The sequence below is a fragment of the Convolutriloba macropyga genome, unplaced genomic scaffold (genome assembly GCF_964194025.1).
Source record: "Convolutriloba macropyga unplaced genomic scaffold, txConMacr16.3 SCAFFOLD_2915, whole genome shotgun sequence".
Lineage (NCBI taxonomy): Eukaryota > Metazoa > Xenacoelomorpha > Acoela > Convolutidae > Convolutriloba > Convolutriloba macropyga.
The window spans coordinates 1-27,071 of NW_027453590.1; the positions used below are offsets into that span (position 1 = coordinate 1).

The 27,071-nt window shown below is 36.4% G+C and overlaps 2 protein-coding genes across 2 annotated transcripts; one reads left to right on the plus strand and one right to left on the minus strand.

The window, feature by feature from the left end:
- The first annotated feature begins 471 nt into the window (after window positions 1-471).
- On the plus strand, window positions 472-7,904 carry LOC142358395 (uncharacterized). Its single transcript, XM_075409800.1, has 3 exons — window positions 472-675; window positions 1,122-1,345; window positions 7,264-7,904. The coding sequence occupies exons 1-3, from the start codon at window positions 477-479 to the stop codon at window positions 7,642-7,644; spliced, it is 804 nt and encodes a 267-aa protein (XP_075265915.1). The 5' UTR covers window positions 472-476; the 3' UTR covers window positions 7,645-7,904.
- A 4,495-nt stretch (window positions 7,905-12,399) lies between these two features.
- Window positions 12,400-25,034, minus strand: LOC142358396 (uncharacterized). The gene is made up of 3 exons (XM_075409802.1): window positions 24,704-25,034; window positions 13,359-13,515; window positions 12,400-12,824 (listed from the first exon to the last, which is right to left on the minus strand). Exons 1-3 carry the CDS (start codon window positions 24,883-24,885, stop codon window positions 12,756-12,758), a joined length of 408 nt encoding a protein of 135 aa, XP_075265917.1. The 5' UTR covers window positions 24,886-25,034; the 3' UTR covers window positions 12,400-12,755.
- Window positions 25,035-27,071: the final 2,037 nt, after the last annotated feature.

Here is a 27,071-nt window from a genome sequence, read left to right on the forward strand (position 1 = left end):
CCTTTATTTTGTGCCTGTCAAATTGATCCCAGTCAGTTTTGAAACAGCTCGGCACAGTTGACGGTTGTTTACGAAATTTGTTCCATTATTCAGTTTAAATATAGTAGTGTTGTAAAATTATCTTTAACTTGAAATAAATAATAGGGCTTAAATAATACGATATCTCCATACAAACTGAAGCTGTTCTTAATTGATAACCTTGCCCGCCAGTCGTTTGAAAGCGATTCGTCCGGCCTTTGCTTTTATTGTTGTTAAGTTTTGCTATGTCTACTGAAAAAGGTTTTTTCTGCTTTTAAAATTTTTTTGTCATTCAAAGAAATATAATCGTTACCTTCTGCACAATTGCTTAGTGGTGAAAAAAACTACAGAAATGAATTGAGCTATTCGGTCAGTTTTATTAGTTTTTTAACCCATCTTTCAGAGATCCTTTCGCGACCCATCCAGTTATGCTTAATTAACATTTTCAGTTAAATGTGATGATGCAGACAATTTTCTTCAACATCAGAGGTGTGTATGAGAAGATACTGGCTCTGATTAAACAGCTCCTCTGTTTCCTAACAAGACGCTCTTCACAAGAAGGTCCGGATGAATTCGATTCCCCAGTTGCATATCATCAGATAGGAGACGCATTTACGTCAAATAAGCTACCTCACATCAGCACTGCAGCGTCAAACGAGGAATCAAAATTACTCCATTAAACTTTTAATAAAATCAAACCGTGGCAGTCTTATAGCTTAATAATCTACCCGTACCAATATTGGAGAAATAGGATAATTGAGTGAAGCTCATGATAGCAAATGTCTGAAGTTTCAGGCTAATTTCAACTGCAGAGAAATTGATCATAACTGAAATCTGATACTAACATGATCAAAAATTTTAGAAAGAATCTGTTTTGTCGAAAGCTGGTTGTCGAAATCTGTTTTGTCTCTTTTGCAATTGAAAATTTAGTTTTTTCAAATTTTTAATTAATTTTTAATAATATTTTTAATTTTTTCAAAGAATAAAGATGCTAAATTCATTTAAAAGTTAGTTATCGTGATTTTACCTCTAAGTAAGATCGAGAGATCACAGAACCATTTTATAAACCTGAAAGACAAATGGAGTTATTTTAAAATACCAGCAGGCCTTTCAGAACAATTCCTACACTCACAATGAACATTCATCAGTTGCTGCGAGCTGGGGTGATGACGACAGCTGGGGCGATGGCGGGGATTTGAAACAGGTGACAGTTGAACAAAGTAATACTAACAACACTCAGAATCTGATCAACAATTATCGGAAGAATCTGAACGCAGTCGAAGAAGTGGAACCCGAACCAGACTATTTCTCGGAAATGGCGCCCAGGGTGAGTTATTTAAACATTGTGTTTTAAGTTAATAGTCACTAACTTTTCTTTCCACCAATTGAGCACGTCCTATAAGATCAAAACAGCAATTTGGCATGTGATTTCCGCCGCTTAAAAACTAATTTGCTCTTTCCATCATTTGCTGGCCTTCTGAGTTTTTATTTCGTTTACATATTTAGTTTTATATAACTGTTAAAGGGGTAAGTGGTCCAGCTGATATCGGCCTTCTCTCGCTTTCTTTTACTTCGTTGTTAAAATTTGTCTTGCGATATGTACCTCACAGTCACTTCAAATCAGCATTTTTTAACTCACTGGTGCATTTTTTGTCAGAATTTTTTTTTGCGTGACGTCATTTTTCACTTATCAGAGTTTAATTTTCAATTTGTATGAATTTTTTCTTACATGTTGCTTGCCTGACTCTCAAAACGACTCGCTTCTTTAATTGGAGTAGTTAAAGTCACGTAAGGATGTCTAGCTGTGAAAGAAGATTCACCTAGTTTTTTAATGATCTTTTTTTATATTTCGCCACATGTCCACAAGCGGTAACATCTATTTTGCAGCGGTCTGCGAGCTATTTTTCAAATAAATACATTACCTACCTTGCTAAAAAATAGTTTCTTACCCATACTGAACAAGACAATCGATTATCACCTATGTAATTAATAAGCAACGCCAATATTAAGCAGCAGAGCTTTATTCGTTCTGAAAATTGTTAATTTTTAGTTGTCCAAATATTCATCATATTTTAAAATAATTTCTTGTTCCGTAAATTTCTATCGTAGTAAAGTTAGGGGTCCCTAGCGTTAGCTCCGGGGTGAATGACCGTGAAAAGATCTTCGATCAATCAAGACTACCTAACTAAAAAGCGAGACATCCCTCTCTCAATAAATTAGCAATAATATCGTTACATTTACTCTAATATCTGTTAAGCTTTGTTTGTATCTTGGAGCTCTGGGGCGTACTAATTTTACTAAGCCGAGCCACAGGTAATAAAGCCACTTGGTCACGCGCTAATGGGCGTCTGGATAGGTTAGTGAATAATGATTTACACTAGCCACTGAGCTAATTTGGATTATTTCTCATTGTCTAGCCGCCCAGATTTTCATCGTGATCTCAAAAAGTAGGGTAATCGCGAAGCTAATAACGCCTCGGGGGATCAGTGATTTTGTGTTCTCAAGCTAAAAATAGTTAATATTTCGAACGAAGTCTGAAGCAATTTTTGTAGTCTCGTGGGTTTTTTTATGCAAATTTTTGCTCGAACTGTTTTTTGTTGTTATATTAATAAGTTGACATTGTTAATCAAGTTAATGTTTTTCCGCTTGCTTGAGTGAATTAACTTTTCATTAAACAGAATTTATTGTAAACCGATGCAATAATATTATGTATCTAGTAAATTCAAATTCAAATCAGTATATAGCAGTGAAGTACGAGGGCATTAAGTTGATGAGCAGCGCTCTATGAGCTCGTTCTTCAGCAAAGCTTGAGGAGGTAAAAACTCGTAGCGTGAAGGCAATTTGAGGAAATCTAGACGACCCTCAGCCTGTTAAGCCTCGCCTACCCTCAGGCTTTTATCCTTACTGCCGGGCTGGCCTCCTAGACTGAAGTTAAACCATAATCAAACCCAACCCCTCGCAGGTCGCACAAGAGCAATGCCTCCGGCTGTAGTTGGTTATGCTCTTAACATAATTTTGTAGCGAATATTTTTGTCATGTTCTAGTATGCTTTTTGACTTGGCTTGACCACTTCACTTTTTTCATGCTTGACTTCTTGATTTTTGCGTGATCGAAGTGACTTTGATTCTGTTTTGAAGACTGATAAACGCAATTGGCGGCAATTTGCCAATAGTCGAATCAAAATTGTTTCTAATTGCTCTTAAATGAAGTTTAGAAAATGTACTCCTGTGGTCATTTTATGCGTTTTGTCGCTTGACCGATTTTTCGTCTGACCCTTAATTTTTGGTCCTCAAAAACCGGATTAACAGTTGAAGTACGGAAGGCCTTGAGTGACTGAGCAGCTCTTAGAGCAGTATGCATTACTAGTCTCTAAGTATGCGATCTGCCTTGAGGTGACAATTTCATGGTGTGAGGTGACAATTTCATGGTGTGAGGTGACAAAACTGTTTTGAGGTGACAATTTCATGGTGTGAAGGGCGGTTCTTAATCTCAGCCCTCAGCCCCTCAGTGACACCTCCCACCCACTCCCCCAATAGACGAGTTGGACCCCCTCTCGTCCAGCCTCTCCCAACCATCCCCCAACGCTGGACGGCCCCCCTCACCCGCCCCCTTTAATGCCATCATCCTTAATCCCCAGTTGGTTGCTACCGAAGGCAACAGCTCGCCGGTTGTTTGAGGGCGAATCGCCAGACTTTTGTCGGTTATATTGATTATTTTCACTAATTTTACTAGTGCTCTGTAATAAGGTCTAATAGCGACAATGTTAAGAACGGAGAGTTATGGGTTGAAGACGGCTATAACGGAATTTAGGCAGTGGTTTAATTTATGAAGTAGTCAAGAGGCATTAGTTCCATTAAAAGTAGAGTCATATCTGGAAGCTTCGGCGAATCAGTGAGTTTGTTTTTTCAATCCAAAAATTAGACAAGGAGGCTCGGTAATGTGCGTTCGCACATTAAGTTCCGACCCGCTCATCTACATTTTTCACTCAATTGTCTACCAAATGAGGAAGAGATAAAAAAAATAACATATCAACATATCGTTCAACAAACTACTAAAAGAACAAAACAATCTACTCTAGAGGGCCTATGAGATCTGTGGCTACCATAATATGACTACCAGAAAAGACGGCAATAAAAACCAAATAGTTACAAATATTAATTACGACCAAAACTGCTTGTCCATTTTTTGAAAACCACTAATAACCAAATTAAAATGGCATCAGATAAAATTTATACTCAGAAGATTAACCGGCACTTTTTTGGAACAAAATATGGGACTTTTCCTCAATGTGGTTTGGCAACAAGTCGACTAGAAATGAGCAAAAAGGGCAAAGTTTATTCAAACATTGCTTTTTTAAAAGAATTAAATTCGAGCTAATTAGAAACATTACGCATCAAATGAAATCATTGAGAGAGTCTTTTATACCTCAATAGAGAGCGACTGAGGCCTTCCATTATCCAGGATATATCATGCGACTACAAAAAGAACGACAATTACAGGCAAAAACTAAAAATTTGCACGAAAAATTATGCACGAAAACGATGTCCCCCCAATCAACTAAATATTAAGGTGATCACTAAAAACAATAGAAATCTTCGTTTGGATTGTTTGAAGGTAACGACATTTGTAAATCAAATGACGCCCATTTTAGTGATACTGTGAAAAGAAAACAAAAATCACGAAAATTGGTTTTATGAAAACTGGTTGTTTGAAGAAGAAAGACCATTTGAGGAAAATAAAACCGTTATGAAGAGCAAATTGTTTTTCAATAGGTAAATGATGTGAATTGTGTATAGAGATGCTTAGCTACAATTTAACAGAAATAAAATTGGCAGATCTCAAAAATCTCTTTTTTATTAAAAAAAATTAGTTTCAAAATTCATAGCCAACAAATCTTTCGACTAAAAGAGTAGACAGTTTGTCTTGCAACTACTCGGAAAAATAATTGGGACTGTTATTGATGACACTAAATCATAAAACTATAAAATAACATTAAATACAAGCTGAACTAATAAGTTTCACAAACAACTTTACGAAACCACAGTTTTAAAGCCATTAAATTTCTAAGATATTATTCGCGAGAACATAACATCTTCATTTGCGTCTCCTTTGACCATCATAGCGTATTTTTGTAAAACAACTATCACAAAATGGCAACAAAAAGAACCACAAAAACTGAAAAGTTTTAAAACTTCACAAAATTCTTCTGAAACAATTTGTCTAAGCCCTGAAGACATAATTTAAAACGTTTAAACAACAGAAATATTATTGTTTGATTCAAAAAAACATTGAAAAGAGCTCTAAATAATGAGGCTAATTTACTAAAATGATACAACATTGTAAAATACGAAAAAAAACGCAAACCAGAACGAAAAAGGATAAGTTAAAGAAGATACTATTACTTTTTTCTTAGAAATTTAATTAAAACAACCATTAGCTATTTAACGATATCCACTGAGACTTTTAATTACACAATATTTGGAATTTGACAACAAAAATTAACAACAAATAAAGGGCAAAAATAAAAAACTCTACCACATTCTGCAAGAGAACGGTGTCGCAGCCCTTCAAACCATATGTTATGAAATCAAATGATATGTTCAGTATCAATTTCTGTAAAAGTTTTTTTCTGATAGATTGTTAAATGATGTTACAATTTACAAAAGAAACAAAAACAACAGCAAAAATGGGAAATTATGCACAATAATCAGAAAATTTTTATGAAAACTCGTAGTACCAAAAGCAAGAAAACCTTCTGTTAAGACATTAGGCCACGAAATTAGTTTGTATTCTATACGGAGGAATGATTGACTTGTTTTTACTGAGAATAAGCAAAATGTTGACTAAAATATTATAAAAAATTGACAAGTTCAAAAAATCACAAATTTCCTTAAAACAAATACATTTAATAACAAAAAAGACATTAGGTATCAACCCAATGATTAAAAAAGGTTCACTTGCACCTGTTGAGGAAGAAATTGAGAACTTTGAGTGGTTAAACTTAAAAATCAGACCGCCAAAAGAATAACAATTGAAGGCAAAAGAGAAGAATTCACTTAATTTTTATTAAATCTATTCCTCTAAACCCTTTGGTTCTCTGAAAACAAACTGTATCCACATTCGGCCTCTAATTTACTTAAATGGGAGTTATCATTAACGGAGCCGTGAAAAAAATATTGTCAGTAGTTAACATTAAAAAAAACAATTGCAAAATATTTTGAAAAAATGCAGCATCAAAATAAAAACCAAACAGTCTCTGGTTCTAAGAATCCATGACATTGTCGAACCTCTCCCTGATTTTGTCGCGCGCCCAGAAAACCGACCAATTGTTCCAAGTGTTTGCGAATTAGACCAATTTTTGCGTGGAGTTCTTCAAATATTAAAAAAAACGATGCATTTTGTATAATAATCGAGTTAAATCTACAAAAAACTTATAAAGTTTTAATTCCAGAAGACTTTCATACGGCGCCTATTTGTAATTAGCGCTCTTCTTCAGTTTAGGGAGTCTGTTTCAAGGTTCTTAGGTCACTAAGTTTGGCAAACTTTAACAAAGTGGACCAAAAATGCACATTTTGTGCCATTTTTGTTGAAAAGAGTTTGAATTTTGTAATTTTTTTCAAAAATTTTAGCCAAAAAAAAACTTCAATCAAACAATTCAGGAGCGCTCTGTTATCTCAAACGGTAACAACAACAGTCTCCGTTAAAAATTTTAACTTATTTTGAGTTATATTAGCGAAATTGTGCCAAATTTTAGCAAAATTTACAGAAAATGTGAACAAAAACAGTCGAATGTTCACAAAATTTTAAACCTCGATAAGTCCCTGTAAAAAGCGAAAATCGAAAAAAAATGTTTACTTCCCTATTCTACGCTGGACGGGCTTTTCAATGATACCACTCACAATTCTCTACGATGAATATATCGATCGGCCGAAATTGACTGAACAAAAAAAAACCCAGTTGAGTATATAGTTCCTCCCTCCCCACTAAAGTGGGGGTCGGAACAATAATAAATTCTATTTTTTGTAGTCGCGTGGTTTTTTATGCTCAATTTTGGCTCGACCTTATGAGTTCTTGTTAGATTAATAAGTTGTCATTGTGGTAAGTTAATATTTTTCCGCTTGGTTGAATTCACTGTTCATAAAAAAAATTGTAAATAGCCTTTCGCATTTTTATCATTGCCTACCAAAATTGGCCTTCTAAGCTCAAGCTAACTACAACCAGAGTCAAAAATATCTTTTATTTCAGGTCACAAACAACCCAAAAATTATCAGAAAAAGTTCATCCGGCAGCAACTACCCTTTATCACCCAACATGCCATTCAACGGCTACAGCAATAAAACTCAACATCATCCGGTTGTAAGTTCAAATTACAACGACACACCTGGTAATTACTATTCCACTGGAATCGCAGCCGGAGATCTGGACGACTGGGTTGATGACGAGTCATCGCAACCCGGAGGTTGGGGCGGCGAGGATACAGAAATGCTGGATGACGTAGTTAATCTGGCTGAAAAAAGTTTGAAGGAACAAAAGCGGATTGAAATGCAAAAGCGGATTCAACAGCATCACGAGCGGAATTTGAGGAAGCAGATGGAAAAACAGTCAAGGATGATGCAATCTTACTGAGATATAAAATATTCCCAAAACTGCGTTACGTAACTTTTTTCCTAACGTCTGCGACTAACTGATGAAAAAGACAAATTCGAAATTTCGGATGACTCAATGCGGCGAGACTGCTCTGTAGAAACAAGACTTCAATTTGAACTTGAAAATTTTCAATTATAGTGTTATCAACTGTAAAATTTGTAGCTATTATACAGTTCTGAAAATTAATTATTAGTTTCCAATTTCCACGAATACCTTTGATAATAAATTTTAAGTATTTAGATTTTGAAGGTTCTCAACGGACTGTAACTGAGAAAATTTTACTTTTAGTTGCTACTGCTATCTCGTTACATTACGAATTGTAATATGCGCCTAGAGGTAGACTTTTTAGCTTAAGTTCAGCGTGTCTTGGATTAAAATTGGGCTAAAAACAGAGAAGCAAGATAGAGAACTGTTCAACGGATAAAATCGTTGAGATCGTGCAGTGCAATAGAATCATTGATCTATCGGTAGAATGCTTGAGTTCTTGCCTCTAGCGTGATATGAGTGGCTCGCATTTTTTAATTGTCCTTGAACGAAGTTCATAGCAATTATTGTAAACGTGTTGGTCTTTTTTTTTTGCAAATTTTTCGCTTGACAATTTTGCGCTGTTCTTCTAGAACATTCTCTGACTTCTCAAGTGACTTTTTCACGCTTTCGTTCTTCATTTTAGAGAGAAGTAAAGCTTGTTAATATTAACTCGGTTGCAGCAAAGCAAAAGTAAGGGCCAAATAGCGTAGGAAGCAGTGCATATGGTTATTAAGTAATGTTTTAGAATTGTTAGCCAGAATATAATTATGCGTCACGTAACGCGCAATTCAAGTCAGTGCGCAATGCGAAGTGACGTAACGAATACTGTGGGGTCAAACCCCAGTAAAAGCGGGAATTTTCCACCCACAAAAAACTTCAAATTCTAACCAATAGATTTTTGACGTTTACTTCTTAGAATGAAGTTAAATAGTTAACGGGGCGCTAAAACCTTTGGTAGGTCACTTTTATTAAATTCGTTACTAAGTCACAAAAGTGCAAAAAGAAAAGCGTGGACTCAAACATTGTTCAAAACGTTGAAAATTTGTTCGTTATATATTTCCTGGAAAACTAGGGAAATCAGAACCAAAAGTTAAGGGTGTCTACACCCATGGCAGAGCCCGAATTGCAGAATGATCCCAACAATTGTATCCCATCTTATTTAGGCCCAAAATTTGTTGTTTATTGAGGCGTGTGAAGAGAGTTTTGGAAAAATGCGCTGAGGATGTGATTAATAAAAGAAAAATATCTTACCCCCGATGGCGTGTGGAAATTTTCCAAATAACTAATTTGGCTTCCAGAGAATTGATCATGGAAAATTTCTTAAGGCTTCTAAAGTTTAAATCACAAGAAGTTTAATCAGTGTTTTGGCCAATTTTTATTGCATGGTAGTTCACAATTTTAAAAAAATTGTAAAAGTCGGTGCACAAAATTGAAAAGAAGTTCATATCAATTGTTGAGATATAAAACGTCAGATTTAGTCATCTAGCTCAGAGAAATTACGGATTTTATCAGCAGTGATTTTAGGATATACATATTTTTCGGCCTACGTATTTTTATACCGGAGTCTATATTTCTTGACCCAGTTTGTTACCCTCGCAAATATGACTTCTTACTGCCCATACTTTATTTCTTAGTACAACCCTTCTGTGAAACCAAAGAAATCAATTATCATCTTTGTATAAATACCAGGAAAGTTTGTTTCATCTTCTAATAATTATAATTATTGTTAATATATTATGTTTTCCTTCTATCTACGATTTCAATTTTCGTCATTAACGCATGACTTATGTGATTCCTGGCATTTGTGATGCCTCAAATTTCATTATTTGTATTATCAATTGCAAAGTTGCGTTCCAAATATGAGTTTGTCAACTTATGACAAAATTGTCGATAATCTCTCAGGTTTTGTCTATTAATTCTCTTCTTCGCGAAAACGTTGAGCACATTTTTTAAATAGGCAGTAAGTTCTTAAGTTATATTTGTGCTTCTAAAGACTCAAGCATTCAACTGAAAACGCAAGACATTAATTCAATGATCATGTGACTAGTTTGTACGGGAATCTGGCTGAACTCAACGTTTTATATTTCATATATAATCAATTATTTTCACTTTTGTTTTCGAAAAGGAAGCATAACTAACCGCTCTTGAATTTGAATTTGAATTTAACCAGAACAGCAATATAAATATGTAAAATAATAGATGTTACCGCCTCGCGGGCATCCCAGAGAGACTTATGTCTCATCGAGTGGGTAGCCCAGAAGTATATTAGAAGAGACATAACGCATGTCAAAAAAAAACATATCTATCAAGTTTTGATTTTCGAAAATGTAAAGTAAAATTTTTTGTCAAAAAATTTAACTGATGGCGGTTCATTTTAGCTATATCTTCTGGGATTAGGTTGTTTTCAACAACAGAATTGTGAGCCAACCTGAGCTGTCGTTGTAAAGATTTTTTTCCTGTTTCTTTATGATTTCGTTTGCTCGGTAAAATACTTTTATTTGTATTCCGAGTTACTCGTCTAGCAAGAAGTTTTTTCTTACTCAAAAATTTATGAACAGATTTGTCTGCCAGTTGCAAAACAAGTTCACGAAAAATTGCTGTTACATACAGTTCAAATATACTGAGCTATTTGAATGTGCTCATTATTGATTGAGCGGAATCAAATTTCAGTTAAAAAACAATTGCTCGAAAAATTTTTTTTTTGCAGATTTAAACTTTCGTTCAGGTTTTTATTGGTTGTACAACCATAAACAATAAGACCATAAGTTATTACAGACTTAGCATTGCGTTCATAGACAAGTAGTAATTGATTTTATGTAAAGTAGTTTCTTGCATTGTAAAAAGCTCCGCAAAACTTGCTCATCTGTTTTGCTTTTTTTTTTCCGATATGAGATTTGTAATTTGGTTTGTGGTCTATATTGATGCCTAAGTACATAACTTTAATTACATTTTGTATATTTTTACCTATAAAATCTTTGTTCAAGTATTTACATTTTCCGAAATTCATTAAGCGGCATTTTTTGTCACTAATTGTCAATTTATGCTCTTTAAACCATCTCTTTGTTTCCTCAACTTCATTATAGAAAAAAACTAGTGTTCTGCTTTGCAGAAGAGTAAATTGTAGTATCATCTGCTATCAGACTAATTCTGTTTGACTTACAAATTTTCGGGAAATAATTAACGTATAACAGGAAAAATAGTGGACCCAAGAGTGACCCTTGCGCAACGCCATAGCTTAACTTTGTTTTTGTGAGACATTAACAGTGATTTCCCGTAAATAACTTGCATTCAGCATTGTTTTTTCGACTAAACTTTTTGTTCGAAAAATTGAGATCGGAAATATACAGTTTTTATCCAACTAGTAATAGACCCTTCTTAGTTACGTTATAATTGTATTTTGCATCTGAGAGTTCTAATTTTTTTGATACTTAACCATTGAGCACGTTGTATCTGGATTTTCTCTAAGTGCTGTAGTTTTTTCGTAGGACACCAAACTTGACCTAAATGTAGTAAAGCATTGAACGGGCATTTTAATCAGTAGAAAAAATTTTCGGAACTTTTCCGTTTGTGCCCCCCCCCCCCAGCTTAGTGGGCGCATATTATTTGCATCCCCCAGACGCACGTGCAATATTTTTACATAGTAATTTACTATGTAATGGCACGTGCTCTGTAACTGGGGAGCGCATAACGTACTGGGGGGGGGCACAAACGGAAAAGATCCAAATTTTCAATCATAAGTCACTTGTTGACGACTTTGGTTTTGGAAGACAAAACCTGTCGAAGATAAGCCAGCTTTTTAATGCATTTTTGAGCACTAAATCAATGTGGTCATTCCATGAGATCTGCGAACGAGGTTGAGTTAATAAATGTGATATTGTTCTGCCGTGTGTGCGGTGTTCCGCCTTCAGTTAATATTGAATGTGTAGTGTTGGTGGTGCTGTGGCCTGAACTACATCTATATGATCAACATTATGACTTGGTGTTTCTTAAAGTTACAGTTTTTAGCACGTGCCTCCTGGTACACCGTGAGCTATAATCCTAATTGAAGTTTTTCCGGAAAAAAATTTGTAGATTTAATTTTGCGAAGTTAAAACTATTTCGTTCTGCGAAATTGATTGCCTATTTTAAATATCACTTTACAATAGAGCTAGCAATTGCTCGGAACCAATGATGTTTGCGTCATTGGCAAATAAAAAAACATTAATTGAAGAGGACTTCTGGTAAATCTTATTTTTAAACCGAGAACTAAAAAACAGCAAAAATTTATCATTGTTCTCCACAGAGCGTTGAAATGGCCTTTGTTGCAAATCTGCGTTTTTTCTGCTTTATTTTCATGTAATCATATAGAATTTTTCTTATGAAATCCAAGAAAAATTATAAAAATCATGTGTCCTTGTATGTTGACGAGGAATCATATATGACCTTGTATGAATCACGGAAAATTGTTTGGCGAATGACCCGGGCCTACCACCCCACAGAAGGGCAAAAGTGTTGTCGCGTCTGACCGCTAAGACTTTCAGGTGACATATATTTAAGTTCTAAATTACCCTCAGTTCTCTTGCAGCTCTTGTAGCGTTGAATCCACTTTTGTTGCTCAACACCTCCCCCCCCCCCCCCCCCCCCCTATCGACGCCAGTGCGATAAAGAGTAGGATCGTACGAAATATTACAGTAGTTTTCGCAATTAATAGCGGAGGGAAACCGCCGATAATTCAAAAACGATTTAATTCAAAGTGATTGATTATTTATACAAAGTGATATAGCTTACATTATGCAATAATTGGCATTATCTCTAAGCCCATCAACAAGTATCAAAATTATTCTGAAATCCAAACTTTACTGTTTTTTTTTCTTGGACTCTGTTGCAGTTAACATTTCACATTATATATTTAAAAATTGAGCACAAGACGCAATCGAGAAATAGATATTGATTAAATCCATTCATTGCCAAACTCATTATTGTGGAGCGTTGCGTAATTTATAGATATTGATTAATTCCTTTCAATCCCGGATTCATTAATGTGGAGAACTTTTTTCCTGCTTTTCGTCCCATATTCCAATAATTTACTTCCAATCCGTGTCTCTCAAGGCTGCGCTGAAGTCTAGCAACTCAATGCCATGAAGGTCCATGTCCTGCAAACAGCTCTATTTTAATCACATATTGATTCGAAATTTAGATAAAAAATTTGCTAAAAATGTGATTAAAGATTTAAATTTTAAGTAACTTAAAAATAAAGATCTGATTTTTTCATAGAGAGAACACGCAACTGTTCTTTAATTAAAACAGCGATCGAATGAACTTCGAGAATTACTTTTTAAAATTAAAAAAGAAATAATTTCTTTATCGAATTTTGATTTTTGTGAATCTTCAAAATTATTCGAAATTGAATGAAACTGCCCAACAAACGGTCCATAAACTTTTTTGACGTTTTATGGTAAGTAAGGCACCAAAAACGTTAAAGCATGGACTTTTGAAATTTCATGCACAGAAATGTTGTTCCGAAACTGTAGGTGGCTCTTTTCAGCCCACTGTATGGACTGTTTATCAGCCAAACTTAAAAAAAATTTTATGACCGTTGTATGTTAAGTAAGTTTCCGTGAAATCCAAAAATGGCTTTTTATGATTGGTCAGTTTTTCTATAGTGGTGGACCCGGGTACTGGCAAACCTTCGAGCAGAAGTCCAGGTATGTTTTGAGGTCACTTTTCATCCACTCTTTCAACTCCCTCAAATGGTATTTGTTCAGAAACAGGGCCACCTTCTGCCCCACAGACTCAATGCAGTTCTTGTCTTTAGCCCAAGCCAGAACTTCTGGGTCCACACTTCTGAACACAAGAGCAATTATTGTTGGCGCGAGTAAATAACAATGATAACAACGTGTCTAGGCTCCCATTCATAATCGGACGGTATCTTACAAGATTATACAAGATTAAAAAATTTTACAAGATTACGCTTCGATCATCTTGCAAGATTCTTGTAAGATCTTGCAAGATAGCCGTTAGAACATTTGTAAGGCAACAGTCGTCCGTTGGAGTTCGTTTGAGCTGAATAGAATTGGATGTAAATTGAAATATTTTAGCCGCAATATGTCAAATGCTATTTGAAACAAAAAAAATCGATTTGTTTTTATTAACAATTATATAGATCTGGGTAATTTTAGGACAAAAATACTTCAAAATTTTCCAGAACTAGTTTCCAATAACTGGAGCAGTAAACCTATAGAAATCGAACTGTTTCCCCATAAGCAGTTCTCTTGTTCACGGCTTATCCTCGATATATCTGCTGAATTCCTTTAATTGTTCCAACCTGCGAATTTATTTGGGGATTAAGACCTCTATGCTATCCTGGCTTTTATGTTTTTTTTCTGTCAATTTTGGTCGATCGATATCTTCAACGTAGAGATACAAAATTTTACCACTGAAAATTTCTTGAAAAACAGAATTTATCCTTGAAAATACTTTTTTAATGTTTTTCTTTTCATATTGAAATTTTGATGCAAAAAATTTTCAAAAATTTTCACTTTTCCTACCTTTTCACATTTTGATTAAGTGCTATAAGTGCTATAAAAAATTATAATTGATAAAACAGTTAAGGATCTCTTGCGAATTTTGCTTTCTTGACTATCAAGATGATTCAAGCAAAAGCAAATCTGATCAAGAATAGCAGGTCAAAAAATTATAGATTTTGAATGTGACCTGATTTAAATTTTTCAATGTGACCTGACTCATACAGTCCATTTGTCGGTCATAGATTAAAAAAAATTATGAAGGTTTTTTAAATAATATGTTATTTTGTTCTTCATTTCTACAGACCTCTTTTTGCACCCAAAACTGCGGTCAAATAAGATTCATCTCAAACATTTTTTAGGACCACGTTTGTTAGAATTTCGATCAAACTATAGTCTTGAACTTAGTGAGAATTAGAAAGAAAGTTTGACTTACCAGATTAGAAAGACAAGCAATTTGATTTTGATCAAAGAAATTATATAAATGAATCGTCAAGAAATGGTGCTGAGAATCAATATTCGGTTCAAATTGGTGAATCTAGATAACTATTATTAGAGTTAGATTAACTGATGTAAAATCTTCCCAGCACGTATTAAATGATGATGATATCTCCGGAAGTGTGAATGAATTCTTAGAAAAGTGCAAATGCATTCCATTTATGGTTCCCTTTGCGACTGATTTGCAGAAGCAAACCATATTGGGTAACCTTTGCGACCCCCACTATAAATCACGGTGCTAAGATTAGTTTTGTATCTTGACTTTTTCACACTGATAATGGGTATATATACAGCTGATTTTTGAGTCCTTTTTCATCCCCAAATTCAAATCACCATCTTGATCTAATAATCAGATCTCTCCTGTAAATCTCTAAATTCTACTGTAAAATATCATTTTGTTATTCTCTCATTTTTGAGAAATTAATTCTTTTACTTAGTTAAAAACGCTTTTTATTCCGCTTGCGAAAGTCCATAACCCAACAGGTTATGGGCCCAGCAATTTTCTAAGTCATAAAATTAAATTCCAAAACAAAACTAATTTGTTGTTGACAGTCATAATCCTTTTCTGCTTACTTACCTTTTCTTTTCACAACTGTTTTGCCTGCTCAAACTTCAATGGATCAACAGACAGTGAAGCTGCTGACCTACACAGGAAAGGCACAGGACTTTCCAATCTGGAGCACAAGATTTGTGGCGATGATGCAGACGAAGGGACTCTACAAATCACTACTGGGGACAGAGGAGCAACCCAATGAGCCTGCGCCACTGGCCAATGGGGCAACCAATGATGAAAAGAAGAACCACAAGGTGCTGAAGGATGCATATGAGAAGGAAGTTGCAGACATCAAGGAGAAACGGAACAATGTGTGGTGCCATCTGGCACTGACTCTAGATGCAACAACCCTCATGCTGATGAAACATGACTGTGTGGGAGATGACGGCATTGGAGATGGAGCAAAGGCTTGGAAGCTTTTGCAAGAGAGATTTCAGAGTGTGGAGACGCCGACAGTGGTGACTTTAGTGGCACAGCTTGCTCGACTGCAGCTCGAGGATTCTGAGAATTTGGACAGCTTCTTCATCAGAGGACAGGAGTTGCTCACAAGGCTACAAGAAGCAGGGGAAGCAGTCTCAGAGACCCTCTTCAACGCCTTGGTCCTCAATGGTCTGCCAATGAGGTATGAAAGTTTTGTTATACAGGAAAGCTTCAACCCGGCAACGAACTTCACAGAGTTGAGGAAAAGGCTGCAGAACTTTCATGAGAGCACGGTGCAGAGACACAAGGGACAAAGTGGTTCAGTGGCACTGGCAGTGAAGCGTGACTTCAAGAAGGGACCCAAGAAAGGAAACTGCTTTGTGTGTGGGATCCCTGGACACTTTGCCAAGGACTGCAGGAAGAAGGAGACAGCACAATGCAGCAAGTGTGGTGAGAAGGGTCACCTAGACAGGGCATGCAAGAGACAAAGAGATGGAGGCAAACATGAGTCAGTGGCAATGGGTCCAACATTGGCTACACCAGACGAGGAATGCTGGGCAGCTCTTACCCAGTGGAAGACAGCAGGCATGCTAGTGGACAGTGGTTGTACAGATCACATAGTGACGAACATCGATGCGTTTCTGGACTTTGTGCCCATTCAATCAGTGGTCAGAAATCCCAACGGAGAGGCTTCCAGAGTGGTGGGCAGAGGCTGTGTGAGGATCAGCATACCCTCAAACAAAGGGGAATTCCAATGCGAACTCAAAAATGTTCTGTGTGTGCCGGACTATTCTTCAAACCTTCTATCAGTCTCAAGATGCACGGAGTGGGGACATAGCTTCACTTTCGAGAGAGGAAACAGCTGCATGAAACTCCAGAAGGGAACTCGGGTAAAACTAACACAAGAAAATAATTTGTTTTACTTACCCTGCAGCGTTCTAGAATTCAAGATGAGTTCCAACAGCGTGAAACTTGACAGTGCAAGGAAGTGGCACAGACGATTGGGTCATTTGAATCAAGCGGATGTGGTCAGGAATGCACCAGAGACAGTGGGGGAACTCGATGATGTATGCAATGTGTGTGCATTGGCCAAGATCACAAAGACTCCAGTAGCAAGAGTGGCAGAGACCCAAGCAGAAGAGAAGCTGGAGAGGGTGTTCACAGACGTGATGGGACCTTTCAGAGTAGAGTCACTGTCAGGGTTCCGGTTCTGCATAGTGTTTGCAGACCAATACACGAAGTTTGTGTTTGTGGACTTGCTTAAGGCAAAGAGTGAAGCACTGGCCAGCCTGAAGAAATTTGTTCTCAGTGTGGGGACGCCCAAGAAGCTGAGGCAAGACAATGCGAAGGAGTTTCTCTTAGAGCAGTTCGAGACGTACTGCTTAGATGCAGGCATTCTACAGGAGAAGACCATACCAGAGACGCCACAACAGAATGGGTTAGCTGAGAGGTGCAACAGGACACTGCTGGAGATGGCAAGATGTTTGCTCATTGACTCAGGACTTCCAAAGATGATGTGGGGAGCAGCAATTCTTCACGCAGCAAGGATCAGAAACTTGGTTGTGAGACGAGGAGAAGAAAAATGCCCAGCAGAGCTGATGAGAGGTATAAAACCTAAGCTTTCAATTAGTAAATTATCTATTTTTGGTTGCACAGTCTTCATGAGGAAGAGGGACAGAGAAGTCAGCAAACTTGAACCCAAGGCACTGGAAGGAAAGTTTGTGGGTTACACTGAAGGAGAAAACGGATACCTGGTGTACATACCCAACACACGCAAGGTGATGGCAGTTCGAGATGTGATCATCAAGGAGTCTGAAGTGGGCTCAATCCCTGACAACAAAGAAACGGCGGACCTACTAGATGATGGGTCGGAACTGGGAATCTGGCACCCAGATGATGGTCATCAAGATGATGACAACAGAGAACGACAGGACACATCTACTGCAATAAAGGAGGAGTGGCATGACGCAGGGAGCGTGAATACTCAAGAAACAACACTGAGACAAGAGGCCTCGGATGTTGGAGAAACAGCACTAGATGAAGGATCTACTGCAACAAGAGGGAGTCACAGAGACTCAGAGTCACAAGAAGACAGTGACACAGAAGACTTCTCACAGTTAGAGACAGTTGGCTTCAATGAAGATGCACTGGAACACGCGGACAGAGCAGAGCCCAGACGAGGGACACGAGCAAGGAATGTTCCGCAATTTTTTGGAGAAGTCAGGACCCATCTTGCTGTGACTGAGGGCGACTATGTGGAACCCAAAACAGTCTACGAAGCCAAGCAAGGTGACGATTGGGACCAGTGGCACCGGGCAATGAAAGACGAGGTCAAGGCACTCCAAGACAACGAGACTTGGAACCTAGTGAGACCACCCACAGACAGGGACGTCATACCGGGCAAATGGGTTTACAAAGTGAAATTGAGACCCAGTGGTCAAGTGGACAAATACAAAGCGCGCTATGTGGCGAAAGGCTTCAAACAAGTGGAAGGACTGGACTACTTTGAGACTTTTGCGCCTACCTGTAAGCCAGAGACATTCAGGATTCTACTTCAACTATCAGCGAAGCAGGGCCATGTGATGCACCAATTTGATGTCAAGACTGCTTTCCTGCACTCACCAATCGAGGAAGAAGTGTATCTGGAACAGCCACAGGAGTTTGTAAAACGCGGATCAGATGGGGAGAAGTTAGTATGTCGACTAAATAAATCAATTTATGGTTTGAAACAAGCTGCTAACAACTGGTACAAAGAGCTGGCAAACTTCCTACTGAGACAGGGGTTCACCAGAAGCAGGAACGATCACTGCTTGTTCGCAAGATCAGAAGCAGAGGATCACACCTTCATCTTGGTCTGGGTTGACGACATCATAGTAGCATCAAGAAGTATGACAGTGGTCTCTGATGTCAAGAAGGCACTAGAAGCAACCTTTCACATGGAAGACAGAGGGAGACTACACTGGTTTCTGGGTCTAAGAATCAGACGAGAAGAGGGCAAAGTCACAGTCGACCAAGAACGCTACATAGAAACAATGCTTGAGCGGTTTCAAATGGATCAATGCAAACCCTCAAGAACTCCAGCTGATTTGAATTTGAAACTTCAGACAGCACAGAACGGAGACGAAGAAGTGGACCAGAGGATCTACAGAAGCTTGGTTGGATCACTTCTGTATCTGGCCAAACAGACGAGGCCAGACATCATGTTCACAGTCAACATTCTGTCCAGACACATGAATGCACCTACCAATCAACACTGGATGTGCGGAAAACGACTTCTGCGATATCTTCAAGGTTCAAAAGGTTTAAAACTTACTTACACAAAAGAGGCTAGTTATGATTTAGTGGGGGAAAGTGATGCAGACTGGTCTGGAGACGTGAACGACAGAAAATCAACAACGGGCTATTACTTCAAGCTCAACGGACGTGGCGCAGCACTCAGCTGGGGTGTCAAGAAGCAGGCCACAGTTGCTCTTTTTTCATCAGAAGCACAATATCAGGGCATGGCAGCAGCAGTTCAGGAAGCACTCTACCTGAAACAACTTCTAGAGGATTTTGGCATCCAACAGAAACGTCCAATAGCTATTGGAGAAGACAACCAAAGTTGTATCAGACTCTGCCAAAACCCAGTCATGCACAAAAGGAGCAAGCACATCGAAACAAAGTTTCACTTCATCCGGGACAAAACGGAGGATGGGACTATTTCAATTCATTACGTTCCTACAGACAAAATGGCAGCGGACATCTTCACAAAGTCCTTACCCGTTTCGAAAGTGGAAACATTCAGAGCAGTTTTGATGGGAACAGACTCTACGCAATCAGCTCAAGTCTGAGTGGGGGTGTTAGAATTTCGATCAAACTATAGTCTTGAACTTAGTGAGAATTAGAAAGAAAGTTTGACTTACCAGATTAGAAAGACAAGCAATTTGATTTTGATCAAAGAAATTATATAAATGAATCGTCAAGAAATGGTGCTGAGAATCAATATTCGGTTCAAATTGGTGAATCTAGATAACTATTATTAGAGTTAGATTAACTGATGTAAAATCTTCCCAGCACGTATTAAATGATGATGATATCTCCGGAAGTGTGAATGAATTCTTAGAAAAGTGCAAATGCATTCCATTTATGGTTCCCTTTGCGACTGATTTGCAGAAGCAAACCATATTGGGTAACCTTTGCGACCCCCACTATAAATCACGGTGCTAAGATTAGTTTTGTATCTTGACTTTTTCACACTGATAATGGGTATATATAAAGCTGATTTTTGAGTCCTTTTTCATCCCCAAATTCAAATCACCATCTTGATCTAATAATCAGATCTCTCCTGTAAATCTCTAAATTCTACTGTAAAATATCATTTTGTTATTCTCTCATTTTTGAGAAATTAATTCTTTTACTTAGTTAAAAACGCTTTTTATTCCGCTTGCGAAAGTCATAACCCAACAACGTTAGTTAATAATTCTAACCAACAGAAAACTATTTCATATGTAATTTTTAATTAACTTAGACAAAACATAAAATGATGCTTAACAACATCTGCTATTGTAAAAATTTAATTAGGGTATTCTATTTGGGTATTGACTGCTATCACGGTCTTCTTGATTGTCTAAAACGGAAGACTTGGATAACATTTGGACTTTTTGGAAATTAAGACTATGTTTCTTTCACAAAATTTTAGTTTCCTAAAGCATTGTTAAAACCTCATGATAAAGTAGCTGTCGACTATAAGAACTAATTTGATCAAAACAATTCATTAGTATTTGCACAGTCTCTTCTGACAGTCAATTTGTCTCTTCTAGTTTTTGCAATAAGGAGAGTTTACCACCCAAAGATGGGTTTCATTGCTTTTCTAATACAATACAAACATCATAAAATTCCAGCTGTCAATCATAAAAGCTAATTTCGTCTAATTCCTTCAATAAAAGCCGCCGAACCAGCCATTCATTAGACAGCTATTATGGCACTCCATTTTTTACAATCCACTAACGTATTGTATTGCTGCTGTGCCAATTTTAATATATATGTTCAGACATTCTTCGATGACTTTTTTTGAAAACGGGAATAAAAATAAACGCCAGGGAAACTAAATTGAAAGGGAGTTCCTATGCCGGTTTTACTAGTTTTTGCGGTTTTACTACCAAAGGGACTATGAGCGTCTAAATACTGGTTATAGAAATCACTTTCAGACATTTTGCACCAGTCTTTAAATTTTTCTATGAATCTGTTTTTTTCAAAACTTGGGAGTAGATTGTTAATTTTTTTTTCTTATACCGACGTTGATGGCAACTCAAAATGAATTTTTACATTCCAGAATGTCTCTATGTTTCCGTTTTCTCAGTTATTTGTATAGTTTTTGAAAACTAAAACGAATTGTAGGCAGTATAACTTTTTTTAAAGAAAAGTTTGTGCAAAAATTTTTCTACTAAACAATTTTTGTCATAAATTTTTTTTACCTTTGGCGACCAGCTTTATATTCTTGTAGCTCGTCGATTTGCTATTTTTGGACAATCTCGTGTTGAATATATCTGCTTCCAAAAGAATTCCAAAAAACTCCAAAATTACTATAATGTCCACAGATTTTGGCAGTTGATAAATTTTAGTTATGATGATGCGTAAGAGCAGCAAGAATTTAAGGCGATTTGTTTAGAAACTTTGCAATTTTTGAAATTGATAGACATTTAATTATATTGTTTCTCCCTTTTTCCTAAACGCGCCACAAAGCTGTTTAAATTTCTTAAATTCATTTTGTCTGTTTATCGTTTAGTGTTCTTTTTACGCTGGTAAGCTCGAAGATTTGATTATTTTTCGTTCAGGTTTTTGTATTGTTATGCAAAACTAGCCGTGCTATGATTTTTTGTCAGAAAATACTTTTTTCGCGTTAAAAAATTCTGGCTGTTTTTGAGCCCTACTTAATCTACTCAATTGAGTAGAGCTGTTGAGCAGTAAAAACAACTTGAAATGAATGGAGTCTGTAAAGGAAAAAGAAATCAAAAAAGAAAACTGATAAAACCCATTAAGAACATTTTTATTAGACCATTTCTTCAATTTAGTTGGAAGATCTTATGTTGATCAGTGTTCTCAATAAAATCCTTTGTCTCCTCATAATGAGGTAGAAACAAGACTAAAAAAATTGAAATTTCTAATCAAACGAAAGCAAGACTTGGAACTTTGTATTTTTAAAAGTACTTTGCATTTTTTTTGTATTCGCTTTTGTCTGCTTCGTTGAGTGTCAGTTGGTGTCATTGCAATCTGCTGCGACTTCCTGACAACCCATCCGTTTTTCGGGATTGAAGCAGTCGTTTGTCAGTCGCTTGTTGAACCAAAATTTTAGATAGAATTCAAAGACAAAAAATGTTTTGTCGGATGTCGGGTTCCAGAATGGCAATTAGTTTTATGACCCTATAAAAAATTGAGAGATAATTGCGAACTTTCAGTTGCATCTGAAGACGTTCAGTTGGCACATTTTGAATGATTAAACCGAAAAAAAATTCATCTTACCTTTCTGATTCCCATTCTAAAAAATTCTCTTAACTTTTAGCTTTCAAAGTTTCTAATCCAGGTGTTTAGATTTCGTCACGGATTGACGAAACCTAGAAAAAATATTTTTGAAAAGGTTGTCGTGAACTTAAATTGGGTATTTTTTAAAATTCTGCAACTTCATTCATCAGATTAATACGCATTGTTTTTGTCTGCTCTTCAACCATTGGTTCCGTTATACCCCATAATTAGCTGAAAAATAGTTATCCGATAAGTCACAAATGATGCTGAGCGAAACATGGCGAAATTCCAATTACCTTGTTTGAGTTTTAATCTCAGCGTTCTAAAGTTCGGGAATGTCTTTTTTATTATAGAATTTCAGTGGTTTGAATTGTAGCTTGTTGTTTTAAAATTATTCAGACTGGAAACGGAAAAAAGCTTACGATCATTTGTCCTTGATTAAAATTTTGGCTCTCTTAAGAGCTGTGTCAGTATTTTCTTGGCATTAAGAGTTAAACGGATGAAAAGAAAATTTAAAGAGTCGAAGTTTTCAGTTAGGAAATTCAAGGTCGAGGTGTCCAGAGCGACTTTGAACGCACGTCTGCTCATGGTGTGATGAAGGATGCGAACACAAACAAGTCTGATCAGCATCGCGTTTCAAGCGCACGATGGTATTGTTAGAAACCACTTTGGTCTGTGTTTGTCTGATCAGAGGTCATCTACGTCTTGGAGGTTATGATTTTTGCCGTTTTCAGCCTGAATAATTTTAAAACAACAAGCTGCAATTCAAACCGCTAATATTCTATAACAACATAGACATTCCCAAATTTGAGATGACATCGATTAAAACTCAAGCAAGGGAATTTCAAGCAAGGTGTTTTGCTCAGCATCATTTTTGAGAGACGATTTCGATCTGGACCTCCGATATGATTTCAATTAGAGCTGAACAAAATTGAAATTTTAGCCCCCTTCTATAATAGCATAGCGTAAGCGTCATTTTCCAGCTGTTCAATTTTTTGAAAGTGCTTTCTGTTGTGTTGCTGCGGTTTTTCAACATTTTTTTATGTCACCAGGTTTTTGCAAAGCCATTTATAAAAATCAACCGGCGGGCTTTAAGAAGAATTATCACAAAATTTCAACTTCTTTGAGCTTTTAGTTTATGAGAGGGAAAATGCCCGATTTCGCTCCTAATACTTAAATTATTTAAATCATGGCCATTTTTTTGTGAAGAGAAATCTACAAACTTTATGTGAAAACCCACCTGTGCAAGGTTATGTCCCGCAATCAAAATTGAAGCACATGTAATATTCAGAAAATTTCAATAGAAAATATCCGCTCTAAAAATACTCATTTGCAGTTCTCATGTCATTGTTTCTTATTAAACTCTTGATGCGATAACAACAGATTAATCCATGAAATAACTTGTAAGCGCCTGATGAATACTATGAAATTCTTGAACACTAGCAACAAATAGCTTTGGGATTGGAAAAAACTCCTTTTCGGATTTTTTTTTCAGTTACGCTTTTTTAAAATTTCAGTTATATAATTAGTGCGAGAAAATAACGATAGAAATATTTTTTTTTTAGATGAAAGATCATAAATATAAGGTATGCATGGTTGGGGATCTCATAGTTGAAATCATTTCTAAGTTCAATCGATTATCAGAAAGTTTTCTAGTGATCAGCCTTGTGCCCACAAATCACCAAGGTGCCCACGCAATTGAGTATTTGCTTTTTGTTTGTTCCCAGAAACCCTCACAACCGGGCTTCAGGTTAGAAAAATTAGTCTAATCAACAACGCAAGGGCGTAAACTATATATGTATTATAGCAACGAGAGTTGGGAGAGAGAAAAGAGTTGGGGAAAATGAGATTCTGATATCCACGCAAAATTTGTCACAGTTTCATGTTTTTATCGTATTCATCGGACGCTTTAAATTTGTCTCATCGGTAAGTTATGCAAGAGTTGTTATAGCTGTTGTTATAGTTGTTATGCAGTTGACAACTATAGCTCTTATTACAATTGACAACTATAGCCCTCTCTCAATTATCCAACAACTCGGCTTGACCTCCGAGATTGATAACGTATTTGTAGCAGTACCAACGTGGTGACAATATCCATTTTTTCCGTTTCCACTTAAAATTCATCGCTTTCTTCATAAATATCTGCATTTTTCCTGAAATTATTTTTTCACCCCTGGCTTAGTGGGCATATAACTCTTACACCCAACAGGCGCACGTGCTATTCTTTACATAGTAATGTGCTATATGAGTATAACAAGACACAAATTGTAATGGGGGAGTGGGGGGGGGGGGGGGGGGGGGGGGGGGGGCATAAAATACAACGGAGGCCGAAACAGAACAGATTCTTTTTCTGTTGTATTTTTACGCAGTTCTGTTCTGATGAAATTTTGGGCTTTCTTATGTTGTAATGAAAGAAAAACTGATTGAAAATCAAACCCAAAAGTATGTAAATTATGTAACGATTAAATATTGGAAAACACAGAAATGAGTAATAGAAGATATTTGTTACCCACGTTATGGGAGATATTCGAATACGTACCTAGTTTCCGTGCTAATTTCCCCTCCTGAACTGATTTGTGAGGTAACAACAGTGCCCGAGGTTCCACTAACTTGTCGTTTCACAGACGTCCTCTCGGAACTTTCAGTCGTACTCGCTGACTGCGTCGTTTCTGTCTTTTCAACGCTTTTTTTCTTTACGATAAATTTCTTCATAGAGCTCATATCTGACTAATCGAAGTTAAGAAAAGTTCAGACAAAATTGTGCTAAAGTTGATCAAATAAAACGCACAAAATTAGCAAATATGTTTGAATGTCCTGAATTTGAACACAAAATTATGCCGTTAATTTAAACGCAAAATTGTATACATGTGAATATAGTCGGTGATTTATTTATCTGTTAAGACACATATTAGTGCTTAGATAGATTCTTGTCAAGCCACTTTCAATTCGCGATAACTTTGTTTTGTTGTTTAATTTTAATTTTAAATTAAATTTGATTTAAATTCACGTCTTTAGGAAATGACAAACGGTTTAAACTCTCTAAGGCTTTCATCGACTGAGTTCAAATGTCGAATGAACAAGTTTTGGAATAACAAGTTTGATAATAAGTTTAAGCAATCTGTTCGACAATAATTCGATCAGCTTGACAAATCGAAAATTTAGCCATAAAATAACCAGCTGAACAAAAATAGTGGTGAAAATAATTTCATCATTTCTGTGAATATATTTATCAATTACTAATGAAATTTGAGACTAAAAATTGTTAATAGATTCTGGTTGAAGCTAATTTCAGCGCTGTGTCTACAAATTGCAAAACAAAATCGTGCTAGAATACTGCAGATAAATTTTTCCAATGGGTTTTTGGGTTTTATGTGTCCTGATAATTTGTATTTCAAATTCAGGAGTTTGCGGAGGAAAAACTAGGTCTGACAAACTCTGAAACTGTATTAGTTTATAAACTAGTTATAAATTTTCAGTTTTGGAGTTTCTGTAGAATCACTAACATTCACCGTTCCAAAAGTATTGACCCCGCAAAAACAACATATAGCTCAGAATCAATTTTTTTCTGGAAAATTCCTTGCTTTCAACCTTGTTTGCTTTATTCTGTACATTTTTCGGATCTATTCTGCCCCCCCCCCCCCCAGTGTTTTTTAATGCTCCCTGGTGAATGTGCGCCTCCCGGGTTGAAGTTTCTTTGATTTCATACAAGGATCATATATGATTTCATACTGTCCATACTTGATTTCTTAGTACGATCCTTGTATGAAACCAAAGAAATCATATTTGATCCTTGTATGATTACCAAGAAATCATATACGATCCTAGTACGAATACCAAGAATCGTAGATCTATTTTCTGAAAATCTTTACCCATTTATGTTTTTTTGTTTTTATTCGGTAGGGCATCACATATATGATACCCCGGCATCACATTGTGATCCGCCAAAACACCCTAACGTACAATATAAATTGCAAGTTGGGCACAAACTAAAAAAGTAAGTCCAAAAAAATAAGAAAATTTTTGACATACTCTGAAGCCAGTTTATACTTATAAATGCTCATTTATAAAAAAAAAATAATCAAGAAAAAATGCATGTTACGTCAAATTTGTTTTCTGAATAATTTTAAACCACAAAGTTATTATTTTAGCGCACACAAAGAATCAAATGTGGATTGCAAATGCGATATAATAATTTAATAGGTCCTCTGACTACATTATACGAGAGTTTGTGGCACCAGTCAATGTATTATGTGTCATATATGACCTTGTATGAAATATGACCTTGTATGAAAGTTGTATGATCGTTGACCCGGCGAGTGTAAAAAGTATGTGCTCATTAAACTGCGTGAGAGGGGGGGGGGGTGAATAGAATATATATCCATTATTTCTCTCCAGGTAGCGGCGCTCACTTTTTGGTGAGCGCAGCTTTGCTAAGGTGTTAGAAAATTGATGTTTCAATACAAATTGCATGCAATTAAGTACAATCATTTTTGCTAACTCCGATAAAAAGTTGATGCCGAAAAAGCTATAGGTTAATGGGTGTCCTGATAACATCCGTTTTCCATGCTTTCTGTTCACTTCGAGCTATGCAATTGTATACTCAACTCCAAAATAACACTGGAATATAGATTGATCCATGCCGAGTTTAAAGGTTTTTCAGATTTTTGCCAGGTTTAATTTCAGCTTGAGCGTCATTATTTTTGATAAACAAATTTTAAATCATTTTGGCGCAAATTAGAACCCAATTCAATTCTTTTTAATTTCCGTCAAATATTTACAAGCTGAGTCCTATAATCAAGATGGTTTCGCATCAAATGGCAGATGTGCAAAATCTGGATTTCAAACTAATCAGGTTTTACTGAGGCGTTGCCAGCGTTGTAACATTATGCGCTCATTTAGCCGTCACT

Coding starts and splice junctions, on each gene's coding strand:
- LOC142358396 (XM_075409802.1), bottom strand. CDS start 24,885: ATGAGCTCTATGAAGAAATTTATCGTAAAGAAAAAAAGCGTTGAAAAG. Junction 13,516..24,703: donor GAAATTAGCACGGAAACTAG/GTACGTATTCGA, acceptor TCTTGTGTTCAG/AAGTGTGGACCCAGAAGTTC. Junction 12,825..13,358: donor ACCTGGACTTCTGCTCGAAG/GTTTGCCAGTAC, acceptor AGCTGTTTGCAG/GACATGGACCTTCATGGCAT.
- LOC142358395 (XM_075409800.1), top strand. CDS start 477: ATGATGCAGACAATTTTCTTCAACATCAGAGGTGTGTATGAGAAGATA. Junction 676..1,121: donor CAGCACTGCAGCGTCAAACG/AGGAATCAAAAT, acceptor TAAAATACCAGC/AGGCCTTTCAGAACAATTCC. Junction 1,346..7,263: donor TCTCGGAAATGGCGCCCAGG/GTGAGTTATTTA, acceptor CTTTTATTTCAG/GTCACAAACAACCCAAAAAT.